The sequence below is a fragment of the Lepidochelys kempii genome, chromosome 8 (genome assembly GCF_965140265.1).
Source record: "Lepidochelys kempii isolate rLepKem1 chromosome 8, rLepKem1.hap2, whole genome shotgun sequence".
Classification (NCBI taxonomy): Eukaryota; Metazoa; Chordata; order Testudines; family Cheloniidae; genus Lepidochelys; species Lepidochelys kempii.
The window spans coordinates 54,375,189-54,391,829 of NC_133263.1; the positions used below are offsets into that span (position 1 = coordinate 54,375,189).

The following is a 16,641-nucleotide window of genomic DNA, read 5'->3' on the forward strand; positions in this document are numbered from 1 at the left end:
GAGCATCATTAATAAAGCTTCCTCCTCCCCTCATTCATTTATTTCTCTTACCTGTCTAGTTTGATTCCCTGCTGAGCTGATACTCCTTCAGCATAAGGGCCAGTATATGGCCTGGGTGCTGCTGATCACTTGTGGGTTCCAAGGCAGTCAGGGCAGATGCCTTCAAGTGCACAGCTGAAGTCTAGTGAAATTAACCTTGCTCCCACCTTAGTTCTCTGGTTGGGATCTTCTGTTAAGCATGGAAGGCCCAGAGCCATTGGGTCAAATTCTGCTGTCTGGTACACCAGTGTAAATCCAGAATGACTCCACAGGCTTCAGGATTTACACTGGTGTAACCCAGGTCAGTATTTGGCTCAGTTGCTCCCTTTGGTGGCAGCCAGGTGTGGTAAATTCCACTGATGCTGTTGAGTGATGGGTGGATTCATCTGGTCACGTGGTTCTCAATGAATCAGTAGCTGGATAGGAGGCACACATCTGTTTTCCCTTGTTACAGAGAAGACGTACTCTGCCAGTGCCTTCATCAGATCCCATGCGCTGAGGTCCCCAAGCTTTCTACCCTCTCACCATCATTGGGAGTCTGACAAAAACTCCCTGTGCCAATGGAGATGTGGGTGCAGGGCTCCAGCTCTTGATCAGGGTCCAGTGCCCTGCCATAGTGCTGCATCCTCACCCAGTGCCTCCTCCCCACCAGGTATCTCATGGAAGTGCTGCACAACCCCGGCCACCTGGAGTTTTTCAGGCAATTCCTCAAACAACATAATGCTGAAGCCCCACTGCTCTTCTGGCAGGCGGTGGAGAAGCTCAGCGCCGAGTCCAACCCCAAGGCTCAGAGGGCTTTGATCAACAGTATCCTCAAGAATTTCTTCCACAACAAAGTGCCTGCTGGTACGCAGACTCCCTACTCCACAGATCTCAGCTACCCAGGAAGGCAAATGTGATCTAGGCTACCCACTAAGGTTACTAGGGAAAGGGATGCCCCATCCTAGAGTGATTTCTCTGGGCACAGGGTAGCGCCTAAGCTCACCATCCCAGGAGTGGCTCGGACATGCATTGTGCCACAGACACCCGTGGGGTACAACTCACTCCCGACTTCCCTATTGCTCCAGGGTGGGAGGGAAATAGTAATTTTGTGGCTGGGCCTGCCCACAGCAAGGTAGGACAACCCCCTGCACCACCTCAACTGGTTGGTGCATTGGTAGGGGAGGGGAAGCCGGCGCATTGCCCACTTACTCCAGCATGGGGAATATGTGGGCACACAGCAAGGCTGTGGCGGAGCTGCTACTCTCCCTGCTACAATTGTACGCAAATCGGTGAGGATTCTTGACCACAGGGAGCATCCTCAGCTGCCCTACCTAGGGCTGGCTTACGATGCTGTTGTATCACTCCAGCACCACAATGGGACTTTAGTGGAGGCAGAAGGTCTGAGCTGTCAGTAGGCATTTCCAGTCTGCTGTACCACAATGCTGCTAAATCCAGGGACCTTGCAGCAAGATTTGGATCCAGCTTGTAGCAGAGTGCACAGGACCTTGCCAGCTCTCACTGCCCAAACCAGTGGGGCATCTGCTCTTCGGGGACTCTAATTTTCATCTCGCTGTTTCCTGAGGTTCCTGCTCTTACTGCCACACAGATTTCTAGAAGAGACCACTATGATCAGCTAGTTTGACCTCCTGCATAGAATTTCACCCTGTGATTCTAGCAGTGGAGGAAATTATTCTTCCCTACTGTATCTTCTTTAGATGTTTTGAGCTCAGTAGTGTCACTTGCAAAGTGTGTGAGGTGCCTTGGTACTTACGTGGCCTGCAGACTTCTTCATGGATTAAAAAGTGATATTATAAAAGGGGAAAATGCCAAGGAAGGAGGGAAAATGTATTGGGCAAATGTGGTGGAGGGGATAGTGATGGTGATGGAGCTCCTGGACCTTGTGAACACTAGGGATGCAAATTCATGGAGGGCTCAGGAGGTCCTTACAATGATAAGAATGTCTGGTGCAGATGAGAGGAGGTGACTGTGTGACTTTTCTAGAGGAACTACTGCAGTGCCAAGCTTCCATCATCAGAGATATACCCAAGGCGAGCCTGGTCACCAGCTCCATGCTATTCAGAGCACAGAGCTTTGTCCTGAAAGCAATGGAAGAGAAATGGTAAGTAGTCCTGGCTCATTTCACTTTAACGGGGTACACTTACCCCTGGGGTGCCTCTTTGTGGCTGCGTCTGGGGATTCTCTCTCGCCTGGTCTGGTGCCCCTTTTCCGCAGTTGCCTGCACCATGGCCTCTCTATCTCTCTGGGACTTGGGGTGCTTCCTCTTCGTGACTCAGCCTTACAGCCAGGTCACTATTTGGTCCTCCCCTTCTGGGGTCTTAAAGTCCCACTGGACAAGCTGTCCATATGCCATGTCAGTCAGTCTTTCAGGCCAAGTCCAGGTCCAGTGCCACTTCCCCAATGGCTGGTAGGGGAACCCAGGCCTGCCCAATACTACGAGTTCCAGCCCAGGGACCCTGTGCCTAACAACCACAGTCTATGCAGTCTCTGACTCTGTTGCTGTTTCCTTGGGCTCCTTCCTAATTCACTTCTCTATCTCCTGGCCCACCTCTGGGTTTACCAGCCCAAGCTTCCTCTGCTCCCAGCGCCTATTGCCCCCTCTGAGCTTCTTGCCAGAGTCTGTAGTCCAGGACAGGATCCCAGAGTTTACACTCCCCCTCGAACTCCTCCTTGTCCCTAGGCAACTTCCTTTCTCTCTAGGGAGTGACTGCAGAGCCCCTCCCTGCAGCCCCCCCTTGCTCTCAGCTTCCTGGCTTTACTCAAGCCCAGCCTTCCCATGCCTAGCTGGGCTTCATCTTCCATTAGGCTTTTTCCATCCCTGGCTCTCCTCCAGGTGCAGCCTGTAAGGTTAATTGGCCCCTTTTAGCTTGTTTCAGCCTTGTGAGGGGTGGACGCCCCATCACACTTCCTGAGAGGCCAGTGGCATTGTTGCTAAGCTTGCTGGAGGTTACACACACACATACTCCGTAGGAGGATACACCTAAGCAGTGGCCAGAGTGCTGAGTCCGTATTCTGGCACAGCTCTCATTGAGGCCGACAAGGGTTTTACCTGTATAAGGACAGCAGGGTGGCTCATAACTTTTCATTCACAAGTGTGTCTGTGATATATTATAAGGGGCAGGCTGAGCTGGTCCTTGCATTGCTGGTGTTACCCATAAATAGCAGCCCCCTGCAGCAGCAGAAGCTGGTGAGGAGGGGATCAGAGGATGATCAGTTTCACCCTCCTCATCAGGTTTCACTATAGCAATAGAAGTGATATCCAGGGTCACTGAGCATTCTGGGACTGGGCCCGCCATTCCCCCCACTACCTCTCTCCTCCCTGTCTCTGCCTTCACGCCAGTCTCCTCTTAGCATTGAAGTCCATTGCTTTACTGACTGACTGGTTGCCACTGCTTTCTCTAATACTCTCCCATCCTGGCAGGTTTAAGATGTACCAAGACTTGTACCCTGGGAGCGATATTTTAGACACTCACTTTGTCACGAGGCAGGGGAGGGGATCCTTCATAACGGACAAGCTGGTAAGTAAGGATGGCCTGCACTCCGCCTGCTGATACCCCAGCTAGATCCCATAGCACAGGCCCGAGAGTGGGGAGGGGCTGTTTTCTCTGTGGATGTGTTGATGCCAGTGGGCTGAGGGGTCATGCGAGGCTGCAGAACAAACTGTCTTTGTCCAAAACGAGAGAGTTAATGTGTAGAGCCCCTGGGCTGTAAGCTCATCTGTGCAAACAGACCCCTGTGCCCATGCAGAGCCCTACTGACTTTCATCAGGAAATTCATTTAGCGTCAGCATCCCCTAGGGTTCTGACTGAAGCCCAGTGACATTCAAAAGCAATGACTGTGGCTCAGTGGGGTCAGTAATTCCACTTAATGTGAGGATGCATTTTGGTGCATTAGTTCAGAGTGGCAGGTCTGCCTGGGCACAGATTCCCAGGGAATAATCAGGATAATTAGACTGAAGGCATTCCCATCAGGCCCAAAGTTATTTACTGCCTCCGTTCCCTGCCTTGCTTCCCCTCCCAGTGCTGTACATAGGCTTACTCTCTCCATGCACTTTGCCCACAGAAGAGAGTGTGGTTCGTGCTCCAGGCTTTCATCAGGAGCATCTGCAAGTTCAGGAGGGAGATGAACAATTGGAAATCCCGCAAAGACTTTGAGGACTTTCTCCGGAGAGAGCTCGTAAATCAAAAAGAAAGTATGTCCAGATCCCGCTCATTCTCCTGCCTACCATTGTTGTCTCCTGGGGTGAGCAGACTTTAGGGGAGGCAATAGCAGAAACCTGGCAGCTTGTCCCCTGCTGTCATTTTCTTACCAGAGGGTTCTCTGTTGGAGGCATATAAGAGGCCAGGATACCAGCTGGCTCAGAGGGAGTGAAGCAGCTGTGTTGTTCTCTCCATAGCAAGAATCTGCTCCACCCAGCAGGAAGTTAGCCACTGGAGAGGGGGAAATCCCATTTGCTAACCTGGGCAGGCAGCTCTGCAGCTGGCCACTCAAAGTGGCGTTTTATTCAGCTCGTGCTATTTGAGCACCCGTGTGAGGAGATGGGCAGCCTACTTTAGGCACCCATTGGGCACTATAATGAAAAATCAGGTCCAAAATGTTTAAAGCAGTAATTATACTGCATAGCCCCCCTGGAAGTTCCCTACACCTTACATTTTCAACTCATCTGAAGACAGCACCCACCAGCTGCTTCCTTTATGTTCAGTAAGTCTGTGCAGTGACTTAGTACCTGGCTTCAGCTGTGAGTATTTTCTCCATGTGATGGTTTAGGGTGTAGCACTATGTAAGTTCTTTCCCTGTGATTTAGAGTAGTGCTGAGGGGCAGGAGAGGTACGGGGATTAGAGAGTAATGTGAACTATAAGGGCTCCGGATGAGCCCTGTGTGTACTGGGGGAAATGTACAGCTTGAGGATTACAGGGCCAGAGACACCAGCAGCAAACTGTAGACAGAAGAGTAGAGCACTTTAGGTGGGGGTGAGGGTACAAGATTACATTGTCGGGGGACTGGGTAAATTGATAGAGACACACACATGGGCCTGAAATGAGGTGTGGCTCAAACCCATTAGTGCTGGCCCTGTCATGTCTTTGTCTCATGCTCACACTGTCTATCAATTTACCCAACATCTGGGTTGCAGGAGCTTGAGGGAGATGAGTTGCTCAGGTCTTCCCTTGTCCTCACTCAGACTTGCCCAGTAGCTCCGTGCGCAGTAACATCGCCATGTCTAGCCCCCGCCAGTCCATGCCGGCTGCCAGCGTGGGAGAGGATGTGGAGGTGATACAGGTGAAGCGCCGGCTCTTTAACCAGCGGCACATTTCCATCAACTTCCTGGTCAACGACCTCAGTTTTTACCTGGAGATTGAGAAGTAAGCATGCCCACCCCGTCCGTTTGTTTCAAATACCTTTGGATTTTTCCTGCCTTGCAGCGATAAAATCCCTGGCCTGATGGGCTGGCTCAGACAGAGCGGCACCGCACACTGGTCTGCTGGACACTCAGCTGATCTGTTGCTTACACTGCAGTGATGTGGTGCTGGGAGGCACTGTACTCTGCTCCCTGGGCAAAGAGACTAGACCCAAAGGCCTGTTCCTTTGCACAAAGAAGCCCCCTTTCCACAAGCCAGAAGGGAGTCTTGGTGTGAACGAGTACCTGTTGCTGAGTGCTCTGCAGCGACACCTGTTGGGTGATCAGGGAGCAGCAGTAACAGAACACTGAAGAATGCTCACTTTCAACCTCCCAGCCACCACACGAATGGCAGTGACACAAGCTGCGTTTCTTCAGGGCAGGAGGTTGTTAGGGGGAAGGCAGACAAGTCAAGCCATGCTACCTGTGTCTGCATTTTGTTAGCTTAACTGTGACCCATGCACCGCTGGTGGCCTGCAGAGAGTGGGCTAGTTACACACTACTGGTTGCTGCTCCTGGTTTGACATTCGGTATTTTCCTGCTGGAGCTTGACACAGGGATGTCATGATGGCCAATGGGAGGAGTGGGAAGCACAAGACAATCCCTCTGCTGAGGTGTAGTTGCCCCATGAAAGTATCCCCCACCCACCTCTGTCATTGAGTGACTCACCACTGGCCAGGTGTGGTGTAGCAGGCTCTGGTCTGGCACCTGCTGCGGGACAGCTGTTCCAGCCTAGTGGAGGTCTGCCTCTTCCAGTGACTCAACCCTCTGGCCAGGCCACATCCAGTCCCACCCCTTCTGGGGTAGCAGAAAGTCCTGCAAACACCAGCCTGATGTCCTTAGGTCAGGTCTCCAGTCCTGACTCTAGGCCCAGTGGTCTTTACATCCCTTGTCTCCAGGTTTCCCAGAGTCCTTACTCTTTGTATGGAGGTATCATGCCACCTTCCTCAGTGGCCAGGATGGGAACCCAGGCCCTCCCTCTTCTCTGGGTTCCAATCCAGGGACCCTGTGGAAGCAGACAAGGTCTACTCCCCCAGACTCCTCATTTGAGTGCTTCCTATCTTGGACTTCCTGCTGCCCGTTTCTGGGCTCTGTAGAGTTCTTTCCATTTCTTGTGGTGAGCGATACTTCTCAGTTTCTCTCCCCCTGGTAGTCCTGTTCCTCTTTGTCAGAGCTCCCCTTGGAGGGACTGCTCCACCCCTCTGTCTTCCCAGTCTCTCTCCTGGCCTGTTCCAGTGTTCCCGTGTCAGGAGAGGATCCCCAAGGCCTACTCCCCCACCTCCACCCCTGGGTTTCCTCTTTCCTCTACTGCCCTGAAATCCTGCCCTTGGCCCACAGGCCTCTCTATTGACCAGAGAGGGACTGCAGAGTTCTTACCTTCTCACTGCAGCTTCTCACTGCAGCTCGTTGTAACTCCCAGCTCCTCCCCAACTGGGCTTTATCTTTAATTGGACCTGGCCCATCCTCCAGGTGCAATTGGGTGTATTCATGACTCTCTGGGTCCAATTAGCCTTTTCTATACCAGTGTGGCGTATACACCCTGTCACACTCTCTTTGGAGGAAGGCATGTGCCACAGGGCAGGGGGTGAATGTTAGTGGGAAGTGGGCATCTAAATCCCCTACGTGGCTTAGAAAATCTCAGCTAAAAGCCACATGTTGTATCATAGTCTGAGTAGACAGCCACGCCCATACCTTCTCTCTTAGACATCCCTTTCCATTTGTCCTGGCAGGTTTTGTCACCTGGCTGATTCGGCCGCAGTGCTTGCAGCCTGGGGGATGTACACCGAGAGGGATGTCGCCTTTCTTAAGACCAAAGTGGCCACGATCGCCAAACTCTTCCTGAATTCCGAAGTCCCTCCTAAACTGCGGGTAGGACGCTGTAACATGCCCTGCATGCTCACTGCCAGGGAGGCCTGGGGCCTGCAAATCATTGCCTGAGAGCTTGGGGGTGTCTGGCTCAGGGAATTACTAATGGGACCCAGGTTTCAATCTGTTCCAGCTGAACATACTGCAGTTCTGATAACTTTGGCATTGTGTAAAGTAAGTTATTAGCTTCAATCCAGGTCCTAATGGAGAGTGTCCATCGTTACCAAAACCACTCTCACAACTGACGCTAATTGGTAATCCAGAGAGTGTGAGTGAGTGGGCGTGGTAACTGAACGACCATCTAGACATGGGCCCCTCTGGTCAGGGCTGAGACACAGTGGCTGGCTTTACAGTCAATAGAGAAGAGCCTTTCAGTCTGTAGTCACTAGAGATCATTCATACTCTCCCTCCCCGTTACGGTGCACCTCCCCATGGCACACTGCTGTTTTAACCACCTTTCTTTTAAAATCCCTTTTAAAAGCATGGTGAGGGAAGGGGCAGAAAGGGGATTTCTTTGGATTTTGGCTAGTTAGCCAGGAAATAAACCGAAACCCTGCTTGGAGACCTTTGAACTGTGACCAGGGCTCTATAAGTGGAATGCAGAATCCTGGAAGGTGTGAGGGCGGGGTGGAGTTACTAGGGGTGTTTCTCTCTGGGATCCAGTAGGGATGCCACCCGTGTCTCAAGCCCTATTTATGAAGTGGTCTCTGTTCTGTGACCAGGTGAACATTTCTGACGGCCAGAAAGATTTAATCCGGAATTTAACTTCCAGAGGGGTCCTGGATCGCAGCCTCTATCACGTGGCCTTGCTCAATGTCTTCCCAGTTCTGATACACTTCTGGAAAAGGTAAAAATCCCTCTCTTTAGGGCTGGGCGAGTGGGGTGCAGAGGTGGGTGTCGGGCATTTTCTCGCCTTACCTCCTTCCAAAGAAAATGTGAGTCCGAATGGGACATTACCGCTGGCCGTATTCCTCAAACGTGTTAGACTTGATTTGCTGTCTGTCCTTAACGTTAGCATTTCCCCTACAGATACTGTAACTGGAAGTCAATGAAGTCCTTCCGCAGGTATCCGAAGATAAAAAAATCTCTCTCTCCATTCCCTGCTAAGACATCACCTAGGACATCCAGTATCTTCAGTGGGGGTAAGCTGAGACTGCCTCTTCCTCATCCTCTCTCTTTCTCTGATGTGTTCGCCATGTCCCGTATGCTGCACATTAGTCCTCTCAGCCTTGCCCATCCTCTAATGCCTCAAGTAGTGGCTCACCAGTGGGTTCTGTATGAGAGGCAAAGTATTATTATTGATATTAAAGTACCTTCATTTGGTGAGCATTTGCATAGATCAGGCAGCTTTCATGGTGTAAACTGGATCAGGTCAGGAAGGAATCTTCCTCCAGGTAAAGGGCTGAACAATTGTCTAGGGGAGTTTTTTTGTGAAACATCAGGTAATGATATAGATACTGTAACTGAAGCAGAAGATATGAATTCATGGATTAATATTGATCTGTCAATTCCTATCTTCTTATGTTGGGGATCCTTTTCAAACATGATGGTCTCAAAACAACTAAGGCCTCTCCCTTCATTCCCTCCTGATAGCTCATGAAAATCCCTCAGTGGTAAGTCCCGTAACTGTACATCTGCTGCTGAATACAGAAAGTCAAATCAGGGTCATATCCATCAGATGCACTTTCTCCACACTAAACACACTAGATTCCTTATACCACGTCCCAAAAAATATTCAACCCTTCAAAACAGAAATTAAACCAAATTAATTCTGGTTTGCGAATTTGCTCCCAGATAGGTTCGGAGATGAAAGCAGATTGAGGAGTGATTCATCTCTCATGTAACTTCGCTGACATCAGTGGCATTGCACCAGGGCTGAACTGATCACTTAGAATGCAGAGAAACTGCAGTAAGGGTTTGGGGGTGATACTCACTAGAGTTCAGGTGTGAAGTGGAGTGACTGGTATAGAGTACATTCTCCTAGGGATCAGGGACAATTTTCACTTCTCAGCCTGGCACTTAGTACCAGCTCCTTTAAGAACCAAGCTATGAAATAATACTAAGACATTAGCACTAAAGTGGTTGTCACTCCCTCTGACAGCTTGGATTCCTCACTGAGTATTCATGTGGCAATTTTCTAATTGACTTACCACTTTTAATCAAAATAGTCAATTTTTTATGAAAAGAGGGAGTTTTATTTTCTTTAATAGTTAGAATGGAAAACTGAGAGTCAGGAGTCTAAGGTTCTGTTCTCTCTACTACATCATTGAATGACCTTGGTCAAGTCATGTAACTGCTGTGCCTCGGTTTCCCTGCATATAAAATTAAGATCTGGAGCCTTGATTCTCTATTTTGTTACAGCAGTTTTATGTGGCGCTATTGATCTGAGTGTTGAATCAAGCCCATTGATGTCTGTTGAGATGCATATCAAGATGTATTGACCAAGGCCAAACAGAACTCAATATTTATCCCAAGGAACAATAAATGTTATTTTCACTCAAAGTGGAAGTTACTATGTGTAACCACAACAATCTCCTTTCCTTATTTGTTTGTGGAATGTTTAAGGCTTCCGAGACCAGCTCCTTAACACATCATGGCTCTAGTCCCAAAGTCAGGATTATTGACCTTCCAAGGAGTCAGACAAAATTTGATTCATCACATGATTATTCTCAGCCAGATATCAGTCAAAATTTCAATTGCACATAAAAAGACTTAGGGTATCTACCTGACAGGGCTGTTTGGGAGGGTAAACAAATCTTCATAAAGAGCTTTATGGAGAGAGCTATATGCAGTACATGCAAATTATTACAGTCATTAACTATTTCTGTTCCATGCTGTCCACACCCAGGCACCAGAGTTCCTGTTAAAAACCATGACGCTTTGAGATATGACCAGTCGTTATCCCAGTATTCAAGTGTTGCTCTGGACTGGACAGCAAATGGAATCTGTTGAAATGGCACTTTGTTCCGTCCCATCATGGCCATAATCCAGCAAGGAGTGCCAACTGGCCAGACCCCTGTGCTTGCACAAAGCTCCTTGCAGGACTGGGGCCCCTAGCAGAATCCAGACTCTGTAGCTAAGGCCTTTAACAGGCTAACATCCTCACTAGATCCAGCAGAGGATGGTGCATAAATAACTCTGACCTGCGTATTATAGCTATTCGCTGTATTTGGGTCAGTTTCTAGAGCTGCCCATTAAATGAGAAGAATCATCTGTAGGTATTACCAGTGTCCGCACTGCAAAGCTGAGATAGTGGTGGGAGAGCAAAGCAGATTCTCTTCTGCTTCATGTCATCCACACACTTGCCAGCCAATCTCTGATGGCGGAATCTGTATTGCTGGTGTCATTGTATGATGAGGGGAAAGTACCCAGCTGGATTTCCAAACCCAGGATAAAACTGTATTTTAGGCAGTCAGAAAAATCTTGTTTCGACTTGCAAACTGAACTGTTTCTGCTGACTTTTGCTAAGATACCTTGCTGATCATGATCATGCCCTAAAGTAAAAGCTTTGCCTAGTGAGATTACTGACAGGATGGGTTAAATAGTTTTTAAAAAAAGAACTCTAAAATTACTAGGAAAAAAACCCTAAATATATATTGATCACACAAAAGCACCTTTATTTACCTTAGTTTATTTCTGGGATTACAATCACTGCGGAGAAGTGGCTGAGCAGAGCAATGCATCACAGCATGTACATATTTTAAATTCATTTCTCTTCCCAACCCCACTCCCCTGGGGTGCCTCTCTTTCTGGGATATTCCCAAGGAAGAGACTTGAGTTTTTCTTCCACCTGGCCACATGGTGTCACTGTTGCTCCACTTGTGCCTTATTTTGTCATCAGCAGAGGACTGGGCAGCTTCTGGTACTCAAAGTGATGTCTCACCTGGGATTGTAGCCTTTGAGGATGTGGTGAAGGACCTTCTTTAGGAAAGCTTGAAAAACATATATAATTCAGAACTTCAAATCTCTCATTCAGGGAGGGAGAAATTCAAATGACATCTGCCACATGAAGATGAAGATAGTGCTTCATCCTACAATTTGTAGAATAAACATGCTGTTCTTGTACATACACCAGCTGGCTGGCTCCATGTATATATCGGACTATGGATGTGGCTGGGCATGTGTGGCAATGTGTTAAACCGTGTGGCTGTGTGTAAAGCTGTATGTCTTTGTGGCTCCATGTACCACCTTCCTCTTTCCCTCTCCATTCACACAACCAAACAAACCACCTTGAACAACATCCGACTAAACACAAGGCCCCATATTCTGTCCTTCAAGACCTGTGCCATGCATGCGACAGTCAGTAGCTCCTACCCCTGTTGATCACCACTGCTGCAGCAGAACCTAGGGCAGGAGGTGGTTCCCTCTGTTATTCATTCGTCCTCTCATCTGGCTTCATTGTCTGTGCCTGATGTTCAAAGAGAATAGGCTACAACAACATCAAATGAGATGCTTGTTGGATTACCCTGAGCCGCTTCCTTCCCCCTCTTGCCCAAGGATACGTGTCTATGTCACAACCCAGTCATTTAATATGGGATAGGGAGAGGGATGCAATCTCTCTCTCCAGTCCCCCTCAACCCTGTCTGCCAATCCAGATGAAAGGAGCCGAAGAGGCCTGCGAATTTGTGTGGGAGCAGCTGGGTGATAGAGCAGAGGAAGGGGGATCTGTTGGACATGCATTAGAGGAGGATCCCAATGCTGGAGAAGTTACGGTGGTGTATTGTTTTGCCTCCTCTTTCAATAGAGGACCATCCAATCATTAGGTTCACGCTGCTCAAGGGGATCCAGCTGCTGCTACCTCAGCCTCGGGAGGAAGTGGATTCTTCTACAGAGCAAAAGTGTAAGTAACTTTGCCCCTAAGGTTCTCTGACCTGGGAACCGAGTGCCAAGTGATGAGGAAGGAGCCTGGGAAATCAGACTCTCCTGTCTCTAGTTATTCCTGTGCCCACCTGCGTAAATGCTGTCAGGCCACCTTGGGAGCATCATGTCCCCCTGCTGATCTCTTTACCCCGAGGAGAAGTTAGGAATGCTCTTTCTCTTGAGTTCACCTTCCTATCTGCCCAGGAAAAAAGATGCTTAGATGTTAGAATGCTGCTGGTTGCTTGTGTGGAGGGGACCTGCAGGGTGATTTTCAATACATGACGGAAAGTTCTCTTGGGTTTTGTCTCAGCATCGTCTGGAAGCCTCAACTGGAAAAAGCCCCCATCTGGCATCTGCGTGACCCAACAGATAGGGTAGGTAATGACTGGGAAACCTCATCTCCTTCCATCCAGACCCAGTGTGAATGCCCAGCATGAGATGGGAATCACTTGCTTCCCAAGCTGAGTACAAGTTGTATGGGCAGTACCAGCGCCCTGTCCCCCCAGCCTACCCCAGGCACAATTAAGAGTGGGGAAAGTAACCCCAGCTGAAGATGAATACAGAATAAGGGGGTAACTTACTTTATGCCCCTCTCTGCCCCTGCACAGATGGCACAGAATGAGCATTAGATTAGATTATTTGATGTGGTTTTCAGTACCTAACATTTGTCTAACGGTGCCCACCACAGCATCCATCTAATTCATCAATGTGGGGAACAGAAGGGGATTGTTAGAATAATCTTGCGATTAAAGCACTGGACTGGGAATCAGGGGATCCTGCTTCTGTTCCTGGCTCTGCCACAGACTCTCAGTGAATTAACTACTCTCTGTGTGCCTCATTTTGCCATCTGTAAAGTGGGGATAACAACACTTCCCTCCCTCAGGCATTGTGAGACTAAATCCTTGGAAGGCACTCTGATCCTGCAGCGATGGGAGCATAGAGGGACTCCAATAGACTGTATACTCTCCAGTGCTTTGTCCAGTTCTGTTCCAAACGGTCCAACGGAGAGAGTTTGGGAGATTATACCCAGTCCAAGAGACCTCGCCATTGGGATAGCTTCTCTGATAGTCAGGCTTTTCATTTCACTGCTTCTGGTTAAGAGCCCTTGGACCATTCTGAACTCTAACTCCAGAGGATAAAGTAGAAAGTAGGACTAAGTCTAGATAGAGTTGGGATGGGCTGACAAATAACATGTATGGAGACATGCTCATGGACCAAGGACCAGGGCCAGGAGGGAGTGGTGGGATATGTTGAAACTTGTTCTGCTTTTGAGGAAATGACTGTATCCATGACAACATTTGTGTCATACAAACCAAAACTCACTAGGGTGGGATTGTTGGCTTCTCAGCTTTGTTGCAATTCCAGTGCATTTGTATAATAGAGGGTGGGTGCCCTCCTGTCCCCCACCCATCTTGAATTGGCACTGCCTGACGTTCTTGCTCTTTTTCCTTCAGGCAACAGCTTCAAGATGCTTCTAAAAAGCCATCCTAATCCATCCCCGCTTTCACTGTTTGAGTGAGAGCAACTGTCCCTCTCCACCCGGAGGCTGGCTCTGAAGACACAGCAGTGCTGCAGGTCAGGACTGAGGTGCACTAGCAAGGCCGTGGTGGGAGGTCTGGACTAGAATATCAGGGGTTGTGACAGTTCAGGCATTAGGTGCTTTGGCAGACCTATGGGTTGCACAACACCCTGTCCTCATAGTCCTTGGCTGTGGACAATGATGGCATCTTCCGCCTTCAATAATGTTCTTTAATCACTGGCCCCTTCCCCCATAAACAAATAAGTGGAAGCAAAAAAAAGAAAGAAAGAAAGGTCACCGGGAGGTAGGTAGCTAGGCCTAGGCACTAGGATGGCAGGGCCTGCTTACCCCTCCACTTGGGGGACAATAGCAGAGAGCAGCCAGCCAGAAACTCCAGCCAGGGGGGCAAGCACAGCCAAAGCTGGGACCTCTAGACATCGCAGTGAAAACTGTAGCTGGTTCTGACTTGCTCTGCCCTGCCCTGACTGGCTGGCTGTCTGTTTGCTCAAACCCTCCCTCTCCCTCCTCACAGTATCTTCACCTCACCTTCAGTCCACACCTGCCCCTCTTAGCCTCTCCTCCCCTGCCCTGTCCCCTTCACCTCCCTTTCCATTTGGCTGATCCCCTAACTAAGTAAAGCCACTCCTCACCCCGGCCTAAAATAGTTGTGGAATGAACATGACGTTTGCTGCCATCCTGCTGATCACTCCGCTTGTGTGTTAGATCCCTTCCCGCAATCTGGAGCTGTCTAGTCTATTTAGACAAGTTGTCTCATTGTTTCCTTGTACCTCCCTGTCTGTCCGTCTCCACCTGTTGTCTCATCTTGAGATTCTAAGCTCTTTGGGGCCGGGGCTGTCTTTTTGTTCTGTTTGTCCAGCTCCTAGAGCCGTGGTCCATGACTGGGGCTAGTAGGCACTTCCGTAACACCAATAAATAATAATTAGTAGGTTTGCTGCTTGGGTGTATTGATTCCCCGGGTGCAATGCTCTTGTCTCAGTTCTCAGAGGGAGTTGTTCCAACAACTCACACAAAGTAAGCGGGCCGCCTCTGTGCCTTTGAAGCAACATTGCAGGAAAATCTGATTTCTCTGTAAGTCATTGTCTACCCTGGGGATATGCCCCTGTTACAGCCACCAGTGGCTAGCCACTAAGGTAGCTGCACCAGTGCAAACCCCTAGTGCGGGCAGGCAAAAGCTCTACAAGCTACAATTTGCACTGGGAGAGCTTGTGACTCCTTGAAGCCTGGGCAAGCTTCATCGTTGCTAACCTAACTGTAGTTTAAAGCCTCTTTGCCTGCCTAGTGCAGCTACTGTGCTGGCCGAAATCCCCAGTGTAAACAAGGCCTAAGGGAGCTGTATCCGTCCCCCCACTATCCTTCTCGCTTGTTAATTTCCCAGAGGTCATTGCAGCGTGTGATGTAAAGTGTTTTTCCCCTCCACAGAGACAGCGGGAAGCCTAGTGCTCCGATGTTATTAGCGGATGCTGCAATGGGAAAAAAGTTCTGAGTTTCAAGAAACATGCACATGCACAGAGAAACTTTCTGCTCAGATGCTAACAAGTGCAGAGAATAAAAGGTTCTGTTTCCTTGATCTGTTCCTAGTACCCTTCTGTCTTCGTCGAAATAAAACTAGCAGAGCAACCTCCACAATGAATTCCTGTCCCTTCACACTCTGAACACACCATATGAGCCTCTGAATCCATCTCCTGTTCTCACTCTCATCCCCTCTTTGGACATGCTAGAGAACTTCTGGCCCTGGGGCATTTACACCCTGTTAGCATAGACCAGACAACTGTTTCCCCCCCAGCGTGAAGGTGGCAGTGGGAGGGAGGGGGAGGAGCAGAGACCTTGGTTTCCAGAAGCAGCCGGCAATGTCTCTGCGGCCCCTGGGGGGAGCCAAGGGAGTCTCCGCATGCTGCCCCCGCGCCGAGCGCTGCCCAGCGCTGACTCCGCAGCTCCCAGGAGCCAGCAAACAGAGCTGTAAACAGGGGAGTTTCAGTGGGAGTTCTGTTGGAGGAGAAGGTATTTGTATTTGGTTTTGTATCTGTATGTGTAGAGGCTTGTAGGGGCTTTGTGCTGGGAGAGAAGCTGAGCCCTGATTAGGGGGCGGGGCTTCTCTGACTAGGGGTCCTATAAAGGTAGCCAGCCAGCAGCACAGGAGCCAGCAAACAGAGCTGTAAACAGGGGAGTTTCAGTGTGAGTTTGAAAGGGGAGTTTGTCTTGTGGTGCATGTTTGGGGTTTGTTTTTGCTGTGGGTGGTGGGTTTTGGAGTGGTTTGTGTTTCCCAGATTAACAGGATTTAGGAGGGAAGACTATGACAGATACAGAGGCAGCAGTGGGAGTGACCCATGTCATGGAAGACACAATGAAGATGGCTGGATGTGGAAGCTGCGGTATGTACATGATCCTGGAGGGGGTACCTGGTAAGAGTTTTTTGTCTGCATGAAATGCCATCTGATAGAGCTGATGGAGGAAAAGATCTGAGGATTGGAGATGCAGGTGGAGACTCTGGTTGAGTTTAGGAGGGAGTTTGAGTGGATTATGGAGCAAAGACATAAGGCAGCTGAAGGGAAAAGCTCAGACTTGCAGATGGAAGCAGAACTGAAGAATTCTGAGGGGAGACTGCTGGGTGAGGAAAGTGGACAGTGGAAGCATGTGACTAAGAAAACCAGGCAGAGGAAAAGATGGCTAGTGAAGGAGAAATAGAGTTCAAGAATAGGTTTGCAGAGTTGGAAAATGAAGAAGGGGCTCAGCAGGTGGTCACTGAAGGTGGAAGGGCAAGGAAGAAGAGAAGAGCGGCTAGTCCTATAGGAAAAGGGGAAGAGTCAATGGAGACTACACCAAATATGAGCCTCAGGAGGATACAGGATGTGTTGAAAAGGATTACAAGGGAGAATAGGAATGGAAAGAACTTGCAGCCAGAGGGAACAGGGGATAGACTGGAGAATAGTACCGTCACCAGGA

The 16,641-nt window shown here is 49.3% G+C and overlaps 1 protein-coding gene across 1 annotated transcript in view; it reads left to right on the forward strand.

The window, feature by feature from the left end:
• Nucleotides 1-13,652, forward strand: part of RGSL1 (regulator of G protein signaling like 1) — a 33,228-nt gene extending 19,576 nt beyond the window's left edge. The window contains exons 13-23 of the mRNA XM_073358106.1: nt 692-885; nt 2,023-2,140; nt 3,461-3,557; nt 4,102-4,231; nt 5,220-5,400; nt 7,166-7,304; nt 8,024-8,148; nt 8,331-8,443; nt 12,046-12,141; nt 12,472-12,535; nt 13,616-13,652. Of these exons, the coding sequence (XP_073214207.1) occupies nt 692-885; nt 2,023-2,140; nt 3,461-3,557; nt 4,102-4,231; nt 5,220-5,400; nt 7,166-7,304; nt 8,024-8,148; nt 8,331-8,443; nt 12,046-12,141; nt 12,472-12,535; nt 13,616-13,652 (1,294 nt within the window). The remainder of the gene's footprint in view (nt 1-691; nt 886-2,022; nt 2,141-3,460; nt 3,558-4,101; nt 4,232-5,219; nt 5,401-7,165; nt 7,305-8,023; nt 8,149-8,330; nt 8,444-12,045; nt 12,142-12,471; nt 12,536-13,615) is intronic.
• Nucleotides 13,653-16,641: the final 2,989 nt, after the last annotated feature.